The sequence below is a fragment of the Pinus tabuliformis genome, chromosome 9 (assembly GCF_031772625.1).
Source record: "Pinus tabuliformis cultivar Carrire ecotype Pingquan chromosome 9, CPIR1, whole genome shotgun sequence".
Taxonomy (NCBI): Eukaryota; Viridiplantae; Streptophyta; class Pinopsida; order Pinales; family Pinaceae; genus Pinus; species Pinus tabuliformis.
In genome coordinates this window covers 1,435,401,742-1,435,413,235 of record NC_142307.1, presented here as the reverse complement: position 1 = coordinate 1,435,413,235, position 11,494 = coordinate 1,435,401,742, and the positions used below count along the sequence as shown (strand labels likewise).

At 39.0% G+C, this 11,494-nt stretch overlaps 1 protein-coding gene across 1 annotated transcript in view; it reads left to right on the top strand.

The window, feature by feature from the left end:
- Positions 1–353: 353 nt before the first annotated feature.
- Positions 354–11,494, top strand: part of LOC149153953 (zinc finger AN1 and C2H2 domain-containing stress-associated protein 13-like) — a 47,761-nt gene continuing 36,620 nt past the window's right edge. Inside the window, exon 1 of the mRNA XM_089440779.1 lies at positions 354–573. Within this exon, the coding sequence (XP_089296905.1) occupies positions 475–573 (99 nt within the window). The 5' untranslated portion in view covers positions 354–474. The remainder of the gene's footprint in view (positions 574–11,494) is intronic.

Below are 11,494 nucleotides of genomic sequence, written 5' to 3'. Positions count from 1 at the left end.
ACAACTTTAAAAATTATAAAAAAATAAAAGTAAACTTGGATCCCACTCATCACCTGAAAGTATAATTTCAATCCCCACTTCGGTGTTAAAAAACAATTTTATTGTTTTCAATTATTTATTTTTATATATTCATCATTAAAATGAAGAAAAATACTTGAAAATTATAATAAAATTATCATAATCATCTAATTACAGAGTGAAAATTTCAAATTGGAAACATGATTCAAAGGGGTTAACGCAAATTTTTAACTTTTATGGATTAATTAGAACGTGAATACTAAGTTTTGTTTGACCGCAAGCATTGGAAGTCTAAATTTAAAATAAATAAATAAAAATACCTTTTCCATATTATAAGGCCAGCATCCTCGTTGTTGTGGCCATATCGATACCAATTCCACGATCAATTTCTCAAGGCGAATTGGTGGGACTAATCTGAATCCTCTGTATATCGAATTTATTCAAGTCCCAGTTTATATGGGAACTCCTGAATTTCCTGATCTGGGAAAGCATTGCAGCGTCGAAGACTGCAGGCTTGTGGATTTCCTCCCATTCGACTGTGATAGATGCAAACAGGTTTGTCTCGTGCCCTCATTTGATTTTAATGCATTGGTGGGTATTTCTCCATCTTATAGAAATTCAGGCAGAGGCATAGAAATGTGTAAAAAAATCAGCCAAGAATAGTAATGAATGCAAACCTGGATTATGGTCCGGATGAAAATCAACCAGCTGAATAATCAGGCCAATCCACTTTGTTTTGTTATTGCTTGGTGGAATTCCACATTGACGATTATTAACAGAGTACGACAGACTGCTAAGGGTCGCTTTTCAATTTTCGTCTTTGGTTCAGAATGATTCTCATACGCACAGAACAGTGAAATGAACAGAATCCAAACCGTTGTGTTATGCTAACATTGCTCTTGATCTGAACTCGAATATTTCTTCAAAAGAAAATAAGACTATGGTTTGATCATGGACCAGTCTTTACCACTTACTTTTGATTGAATCTGCTGATCTGGTTGATTATTTGATCTTTCTCACATTGCCTAGTAAGACTCTTTTCTGCAGATATACAAGCATCGCAAATTGAGTTTATTTTGTGTTTTGTTTCAGCGAAATTTCATTTCTTAGAATCAAGATGCTAAAAACGCATGGCTCTGATTGCCTCAAGGTAGAATAAGCAGATGCCCATGCTGGTAGGGACTACCCTCTTATCAGGCATGCAGAGATGAATTAATGAGATTTTAAAGTGGCTTCCTCACTTTCAAGTGTCTTTCTTGCTTTTTTATAGGAAATGTGATTTGGAGAGTGTCCCAGGTTATCAAAATTACTATGAGCAACTTTGTTACTGGGTAGACTCTGAATCAAAATTTCACAAATGTCTGTTGCACACCTCCCAAACCACATTGACAATCTGGATCCCTAATAAACATAGAGCTATGTTTAAGCCCTGAACTTTGCTCCCTCAAAATCTTCTAGGTGGACAATGAACTAAGGTCACTATATTGAAGGCATTCTTTTTAGTTCCATATGATTGTCATTTTAGTATGTGGAGCAAAAATTGGAAAGATATGGAAGTATTATCGGAAGCTGGGTTTTTTTTGCTTCCATATGATTGCCCTTTCTTATATTTTATGTCAAAATTGATTGGTTGACCTTAAAATCCAATTTCTTCGGGCAGAGAAAATTGAGTGGTTAATAGTGAAGGTACTACTAGACTAGTTTTTAATTTGATTTTAATTGTAGACAATGTGATCTTTGGAAATGCTAGTGGCACTTATATGTATATGCCTTTGCAGTGAAAGTATCCCAGAATCATCATTAGTGTTATCATTTCAAGTCTTTCATTTTAGGACAGTTGAAGGTTCTTGCCTAAAACTGAGGTTGCTCCAGTCCCATTTCACTCAATATGTCATGCTATTTCCCATGTATTTTAAACAATATTTTGGAATTTATTTTAACGCAGCAACCAATAGTCACTCATGCATTACAAGTAACAGGTCTGAGGTAAGGTGTATTGGAACTGTTATTGCTTTGGTCTTTATTGCTATAACTGGGAGCTTTTATGACTCGATTAAGATCAACTTATCTGGAATAGTATAGGTCTTTTCGACCACCACACCTTATCTCTATCTGCATCTTTATTCTACTTCTAGAATGCTTTTAGGATCCATTTCCTGAATGTTTTTATAACTATAGCTTTTCGTAGACCCTAATTTGGCAACGAGCCAAAATAAAAGGCTAGCAAGTGGATAATATAACATGTTATTCAATAAAAAATTTAAATGCATCTTACTGTGAAAATTTTGCAACTTTTGAAGATTTTTGCAACTATGTTATTTTACTAAAGTTTTAGTGCATGTGCACGAACCAGACAGAACAAGGAAGCTAATTCAGAAATTCCTTCTTCTGAGCTCATCTAGATCATATTGAGGTTACCATCCATGTATGTGCTTAGAAATTTTGAAATCATGTGTTTTAAAATTGAACAAAAAATGGGTTCCCTTTCTCGTCTGGGTTCTGTCATAATTGTTTGCAAATACTATCTTAGGAGAGATTCAAGAAAAGGCTGTAGTTGAAGGTGTTTTATGCAGTGAGCATGGACTAAGGTTTTCACGTACATATGAAGCCTTGGAAACGTTTATACATTCTGGAGATGGCCATCGTTGAAAAGCATGCAAGTACATTGCATGCTTGAGGCATGATAGGTTATTGCAAACTTTTCAAAATTCTTTTAATTGTAGTTTTGGGACAACTTTTTTTATTGACGCAGATCAAAGATCATCGAAGACTGAATTGATTTTCATTGATGAAACCTAGAATGCCATTTAAATCATGCTCATTTGTCCTGCCAGGGATCAGAGAGGAGGCTAGTCTTAATGATATGCCGCAAGAGGTTACAGAATATTGGAGAACTTGGATGATGGGGACACAAAAGAACAAATAATGCGAGACTCAGAGTCTTAATAATGCGAGACTCAGAGTCTTACTTAGATATAATGCCAAGATTCTGTTGTGATATTATTTTGTAGTGATTAAGCTTTGCAAGATATAAAAGCATAAAAAATAATGAAGCTGGAGGAAATTGAAGGACCTATTCCCAAAGATGATGCAACAAGGAACCTGCATGTCTATCTAATTTAGATCATTAAGATAACCTTTTTTAAATTCTAGGTAGGCATCACTTTAACTTTCTCCATGTTCATCTATGTGCATTGATGACGCTTGGAGGAATGTTTCAAACACAGATGCAATATGCCTGGCTGATGGGAGAATCTAGTTGCGCCTCATTACTGTTGGGGATATGGTTTGGACTTGTTGGAGTGTCTGTTTTGGACATGGTTTGAAGTGGGTCTTGCCAAAAGGCAGAAGAATTATTGCACTGAAAGAAGCAAAGCACACTCTACAGCTCCGTATGGATGAGATGTGTCATGTCTGTATGCAACCTGTATAAACCAAGATAAAAACAAATGCATTCTGTTGTATTAAAAAATAAAAATGTATTTGTATCATAATAACATAAACTAGCATAGATCCATCTTAACCCCTAATGCACTGAAAGGTTTACACCTGGAATTTTTTATACGTCTTGGTGCTTAATAAATCTGGACTTAAGATGGATCTATACTAGTATTAATGTCCACAGAACGTTGAGAGGTGGTCAGTGAGACTGTCAAAGATGACTTCTACAATCCAGTGACAGTGGAATGCCAAAACATCCCCAAGTTAAATGCAAAAGAAAATGCAAATAACACAGCATCTGCCAATGTTGTTCTATACAGCTTCCATAGATGCTAGCAAGTGAATAACTTCTGTTATAGCTTATGAGACATTGATCCTAATTAATTGCCACTATCTCCCCTGTAATCTGGCAAAGTAACTTCTAACAAGGATGATGCACCTCTCCCGTTATCCACTGCGGTTTCCTATCTGGATTCTGAAGATGGCATAAGGATGTCAGTAATGTGTCTCGGTGTGCATAACAGTGGTCTTAGAAGGTCAATGCGGAGTTGTATGGATACGTGTATACACTATCAACTGATCCGAGGAGGGGGTCAATAACTGATGGCTTCTCTTATTGAGGTGACTTGCTGATTTTCTTGGGGTGATGGCAGTTAAAAATCTATCAAATGAACCACGAGGACAACTGGGGTGGTGAAAGTGGGTAGTGTTATAAACCACACCAGGGGTTGATTCCTCAGAAAAATGGCCAGCACATTCCTGCAAGGAAGCCTTTTGATAAGCAGTGGAGCCGTTATGGTCATTTCAGGGTGGGTGGTTACATGCCAAAAATTGTGTAAACAGTGTCCCATCTCTTAAGGTGTTGGATACTCGTCACTTGATAGAATCAAAAGAAGCTTTCCCAGACTCAAAGTTTATAGAATGGAGGGTCTATTGAAATTCTTGAAGCTCAAAATTGATTGTACAATTTTGAAACAGAATTCTCTAAATGCATATAGAGAAGACAATTTCTAATGTTATTTGCTCTATTTTAAGGAAAGCACATACCCAAAAAATGTGGTTAGTATGAAAGTGAAACTTCATACAAATGAATACTTCCAGGTATTTATGTAACTCACCTGCTGATTTTCTTGGTGTGTCAACAGTTAAAAATTTATAGAATCAACCACAAGAGGACAACTGGGTTGGTGAAAGTGTGGGAATGTGATAGCCCCCACCAGGGTTTCTTTCCTCAAAAAAGTGTCAGCAAATTCCTGCAAAAGAGCCTTTCATAAGCAGTTGAGCTGCTATGACTGATACGTTGGGGTGGGTGGTCACGTGCCAAAAAATGTGTGAATGGTGTCCCATCTCTTAAGGTGTTGGATACTTGTCACTTAATAGAATCAAAGGAAGCTTCTCAAGACTCAAAATTTATAGAATGGAGGGTCTATTGAAATGCTTGAAGCCCAAAATTGATTGATTGTAATATTTTGAAACAGAATTCTCTAAGTTTATATAAAGGAGGCAATTTCTAATGTTATTTACTCTCTTCTATGGAAACCACGTACCTAAAATATGTAGTTAGCATGAAAGTGAAACTGCATGCAAATGAATACTTCCAGGTATTTATGATAACTTTTTAGGCTTCATGTTGCTGTTGGTTTTGTTTAATCTTTTGGGTTGAACTATATGTATTTCATTTATTTACTGTACGTTATGAGCACAGTTTGGCATCCACAAGTACATTTATATTTCAGATTGAAACATCTACGAGACCTCACCTTACAATGCACAATGCCAAGATTAAATAGCTGCTTCTAGGGACATGCCAGTTCAGATGTTTTCCAGTCTGCAACTTTCAACATTCTCAGTTTTACCAGATGGTTTCCAAAAAGCAGCAAGAATCTGGTTTAGGTGAAATGGACTCGGAGTCATGTATTGGAAAGGTAGTCGATGCTAGATTGTTTCACAAACTGCATTTGGTTGGAAATGAACTACGTGAATCCATGGTAGTTTATTTCTCATCCACCTATATAATATCTGCAAACTGGTGTACAAAATGACAACCCAATTCCATGCAGCGACTCTGGAAAGTAAATGCATGTTATGTTATATTGATGATATCAAAATTACATCAGGTGTTAGCTTCCTCTCCAACATGGGCCATGTTGGCATTAACTCCAAGTTCTGAGTATCAAGAACTTTCCTACAATTGAAATGTCTAATCTAGCTGAGATGTAACTTGCCAATTCAACTTTGAAGGCTGTTGTTTCCCTCAGCCGTAATTTGGAGTCCTTATTGTTCAAGGTTATGCTACATGTCCTTATTTAGTTTCCTCGTATCTAGATCTTGAGTTTTCAAAAAATCTGGCAGATGCATATCTGTATCCATATGTGGATTTGGATCCATATCCATTTCCATGCAACTTAGATCCATGGATTTGGACTGGTTATCTGCCTCAGATTTGGAGCCAATGTATGCTTACTTTTCCAAATATATGGAAGTCTATTTTGTTGGATCATATGTCAAAACTTGAGCAGTGTCTTGGCTTTACTTCTCCTTCTCCTTTCCTCTTCAAATATGATTTTGTTCTTTCTGCTCTTTGACATGCCCATGTAGTTCATCTTTGTAAGTGTCCTACTGGTAGAGTTATTTTTGAAAAATCACATCAACGATATAGGGAGCCATGTTGGAAAATGTAACTATGTTCGGTCTTCAATAATGTACTTGAGCCATTATGTAATGTACTTGTCAAAAGAATAAAGAAACTAATTTTTATTATTATTATTGTGACTTATTAAAACATGGGTTTCATGCTTGGGTCACCATGTTTTAGGTCAAAGTCCCCATTGAGGACTTCTAGGATTTATTCTGAGTCTATAGAGTAATTGAGTACTTCTAGGATTTATTCTGAGTCTATAGAGTAATTGTACATTTAAAGAGACCCTTCTTGGGATTTTGAATCATGTTGAAAGGTTAAGTATTGAGTCAAATATGAATTATGTAACCTCCACACCATGTCGGCCTAGGAGAAGATCAAGTCGGCCTAAGTATCCTATTCGACCCCACAAGAAGCCTATAAAAGGAATGTCATCGAAGTCATTTGGAGTATCACTCTCTCATCAAGTTCGAATTCTCTTGTAGCTGGGAAGAAGTGCGAAGATCTCTTGTTGCTGGGAAGAAGTGCGAAGTTCTCTTATAGCTGGGAAAAGGTGTGAAATCTGTTGCCGGGAAGTCGACGTGAATGCGAGTTTGGCGAAGTCTAAGGAGACAAGGAAAATCGAAATTTTGTTGTCTCTTTCTATCTGTTTCATGTCTTGGATTGGGAGATCGAAGTCTTCCAAGTTTCACTGTTGCCGGAAGCTGCCCGTTGTCGTAAGTTGCTGCATAGTCGAAGTTGCTGGGAAGAGGGCGAAATTCTAGGAGGCTGACTTGGTGTGGAGGGAAGGTCTAGTCTTGGTCTAAGGTGAAGAGTCTCAAAGCATACTATTGAAAGGAAGAATTATCTTGACTGGGTTTTCCCCTCAAGGGGGGTTTTGCCCTGGCATGTGCCTACATCTGGTGTCTATTGTTTTATGTGCTGCTGCTTTTGGCAATTGCTTGATGAACTAAAGAAGGAAGATATAAAGAATTGTAATAATAAGAAACATCACAAGTAATTATCAAGAGCAAGAAAATCTTTATTGCCTCCCTGATTTTCTAACATCGTATTAGATCTTTGGTGAAGAAAGAAGAAAAGGGCAGTCTCAAGCACTTAATCCATTCATATGTACTATCTCAGGGAAGGAGTCTATTATATTCAAGGAAGATGTCTAACTCAATCAAGGGTGAGAACAAACTTGAAGGAGCATCTAACTTTAGATACTGGAAGAAGAGGATTGATCTAATCCTCAAGAAGAACAAGGTGCTGGATTTGGCAAAAGGAAATGTAAAGAAGCCAGAGATGCCGACAAAGCAAAATTTAGGGATTTAGAATAGAATTGGTGGCCATGACTCTGATGGTAGAAGGGATAAAAGACAATCTTGTCCCATTCATAGCTAACATCGATCATGCCCAGGAGATGTATGAAGCCTTGTCAAAGCTGTTTACTATAAAGAATATTGGGATGACTAAAGAAGATACTGTGGCAACCTTCTTTGTGAAGATAAGTATTTCATGTCTTTTCAATTTTGGGTTCATGTACTCATTCAATTTTGATTATATTGAATACTAATCACCTTTCTCCCTCTATTGTCTTGATTAGGAAAAACATCCGCAAGAAGGAGGATCTCTCAAGACAAGGGAAAACATCTGCAAAAAGGAGGATCTCTCAAGACAAGGTTAGTCAAGAAACAAAGGTATGCTTTGAATACATTGATTGAAAGGATTATTCATTTGATGATCTATTATCAACTTTGTTATGACTAGCTGTATTGAATCTTAGTGATTCTTGTTTGGGTGATTCATCTCTTGATAAATCTACCCACCCCACTCATATTCTTGATTGACTATGTAGAACCCTAGACAGCGTATGGAAACCCTAACCGGAGGGTATGCTAATGTGAATATCTGAAACCCTAAATTGCTTAGGGATAGCGTGAAATGCTAGTTGAAGTTTTATTGATGATGTCATGTTTGGGACTTTGGTATGATCGGGAAATCCTAACTTGTTAGGGTTGAATGATAAGGTCTAAAATACTGAACCTTTGAAGCTGTTAAGTTATGGTATGTTCTATGCTTATAAAAGTTTACTTCTTTTTCTTATTATATTCCACCGATTAGCAATCACATGTACATAAAGTAAAGTGCAGATAGAACATTAAACGATCGACAGAAAACAAGCCAAGACAAGAGACACAAGATGTGGCGGCTAGCCAGGGACAAACCCCACAATGTGTGGGGAAACCCTTTGATCAAATCTTCTTTTATCTTTAATAATTCAGCAGAGAGAAATAGTACAATAAATCTGATTCATATCAGCAGTAGCAAACCCTAGATCAGTAGCATCAGAATTAGCGGCTTCATTATCAAACTAGGGCAGACCATATCTCACAAACCGACAGTCGGATTGACTTCATTCCACCACCAAAAGTTTCGGCTTCCAGAGGAGGTTCAGATGAACCTACAGCGCAGTTCAGATGAGGAGATCTTCTAGGCCACGCAAGTCAATCTTTACTTCTGCAGTTGCAGCTTCAGTTTCAGCAGTTTCCGGCTTCAAACTAGGGCAGTCGATATCTTGCAAACCGTTCGTCGGATTGACTTCATTCCACCACCAAAAGTTGCGGCTTTCAAAGGAGGTTCAGATGAACCTACAGCGCAGTTCCAAAGAGGAGATCTTCTAGGCCACGCAAGTCAATCTTTACTTCTGCAGTTGCAGCTTCAAATTCAACAGCTTCCGGCTTCATATGTGTGAGAGAGAGAGACCCATTTCAGCGCAGTAGAGAAGAGACTCATATCTGCGCAGTAGAGAGAGAGAGATGTGATGAGATGAGTGAGTCCAAATGAGGAAAAGTCCTCTTATATTTACACACAACGTTGGTGGGTGAATAGATGCGACTGTTGGGCTTCTGAGCCTACATGAGTTGTAGGTTGGCTTGATAATAATTCCATAATCAAAATAAATTCATATCTCCATGAATACTTATCGGAATTGGATGATCTTTATATCAATCCTACACCTCTCGACGAGAGGAATCTAATAAAAATATTATTAGCCATGAATAAGATGACCCACATTAAGTTTTGCCCTGGTTGCCAATTTTAACACTCCCTCTCAACCATGGAGAACTTCATCTGCAATCTGTCTATCGGTCGTTACTATTCATCCATCAAATGCACTGCCTTATACAGCCTGACCCTTGCCCTGCTCTGCTCTATTTTGCCTGTTCTGCTTTGTCTTGTTCTGCCCTGCACTGATCTGTACTGTTTTGTTCTGTTCTGCTTTGCTCTTTCATTGTTCTGTTCTACTCTGCTTTTGTCCGAATTATGAAGAAGAAGAAATGATCGAGGATGTATCATACTGACTCAAAGTCAGTCTCAGAGTATGTACCACTGGTCCCAGACCAGTCTCAACCAACCCGAAGTCAGCGTCATAGTGAGTACAACTCCACTGGTCCTAGACCAATATCATCCTCCATTAACTCAAAGTCAGTCTCAGAGTATGTACCACTGATCCCAGACCAGTCTCAATCGACCCGAAGTCAGTGTCATAGTATGGTACAACTCCTACCACTGGTCCCAGACCAGTATCATTGATCCCAGATCAATGGAGGTCATCCTAGCGTAGGGAGTACGGTAGTTACAACGATGCGTCCATCGGTACTACTATGGTCCCTAACTTCATTTCCCTGCTCATTGATCAGATGAGAGGTACTTCCCATGAGTCCCAGACTGCATGGGTAGGATGCCTCGACAGGAGAACTAATCAATCCTGTCCTCATAGGAGAACACATCAATCCTGCTACAATTGCCATGGAGAACACATCAATCCAGGCCTCACAGGAGAACACATCAATCCTGCTACAATTGCCATGGAGAACACATCAATCCAGGCTGCCATGGAGAACACATCAATCTAGGCCTCACAGGAGAACTAATCATCCTGCTACACAGGAGAGCGAATCATCCTGTTCCACAAGAGAGCGAATCATCTTGTCCCACAAGAGAGCGAATCATCTTGTTCCAGTGTGCACCACCAGGGGAGGGTGAGTCACCCTGTGGTCATATGTTGCTCCAGTAGGAACCGCAAGCCCTCAGAGCTCAATGTATCCAACATGCAGGACCCTTGTACAAGGGTTTCTTGCCGACTCCAAGTCGATTGGGAAAATCACAGATTAGATCTTTCCTCGGGGCTTTGACAAGGTGTATCAACCTGTACATCATCTTAATGTGATGGAGCTTCCTTGCTCATCGACTTACCATATCCCAGATGATGTCTATCTGCTGGAGCAATTGACGAATACGGGATTCCTCAATAATCGAATACCACCTCTGGTTGTTACAGAGAATCACAGTGGTATCCAATGTAAATCCAAACAGCTCACTGAAGAGCTTTCGCAACCAGACTGCCTCACATGAGGTTATGCTAGCAACAATATATCTTGCTTCGGCGGTGCTCAAAGCCACCGACTTCTGCTTCCTGCTCATCCAGGATATCGAAGCAGATCCCAAGGTGAAACAGTACCCGGAAGTGCTCTTACGGTCCACCACACTGCCTGCCCAATCAACATCAGTATATCCAAGTAGTCTCACATCTCCGGCAGTGTATCTTAATCCATGAGAGATTGTGTCCTGAAGACATCTCAGAAGATTCTTGGCATCAATCCAGTGAGGCTCAACCAAATATGAGCTCACAATGCTAACTGCAAAACATATGTTCGGACGGAGGTTCACCAAGAACATCAATGCGAATGAGTTTTTGAAACTCAGAGGCATTTCCCAAGTCTGGTCCGACATCACTACCATATAACTTCTAAAAGTTAAGATCCTCGAGGTAGTCACAGGCTTGCAGTCCATCATATCGAATCTTTCCAATATATTTACCACATATTTTCCTTGAGATAGGAAAATTTCTCCTGGCTTTTGCCACACTTCAAGTCCTAGGAAGTAGTGCATCAGTCCTAGGTCTTTCATTTCAAATTCAGAGGCCAGCTCCCTCTTACATTTGTGAATGAGAGGGTCTGCACTTGTTAGAAAGAGGTCATCCACATACAACACCAGTATGAGAGGCTTGTCATCTTCAACCTTAAAGTAAAGGTTAGGATCGGCTTCACTCCTAGTGAATCCCAGCTTCATCAAGTAGCTATCGATCCTCTCATACCATGCTCGGGGTGCTTGCTTCAGCCCATAGAGAGCTTTCTTCAACCTGCATACATGAGATTTTCGATCATAAATCTCAAATCCTCTGGGTTGCTCCACGTAGACCTCTTCTTTGATTGAGCCATGCAAGAACGCAGTCTTGACATCCATCTGATGTAGGTTCCATCCTTGTGAAGCGGCAAGGGCTATGATCGAGCGGATGGTCGTATATCTGGCAACAGGTGTAAATATCTCATCATAGTCTTATACCTTCCTTTT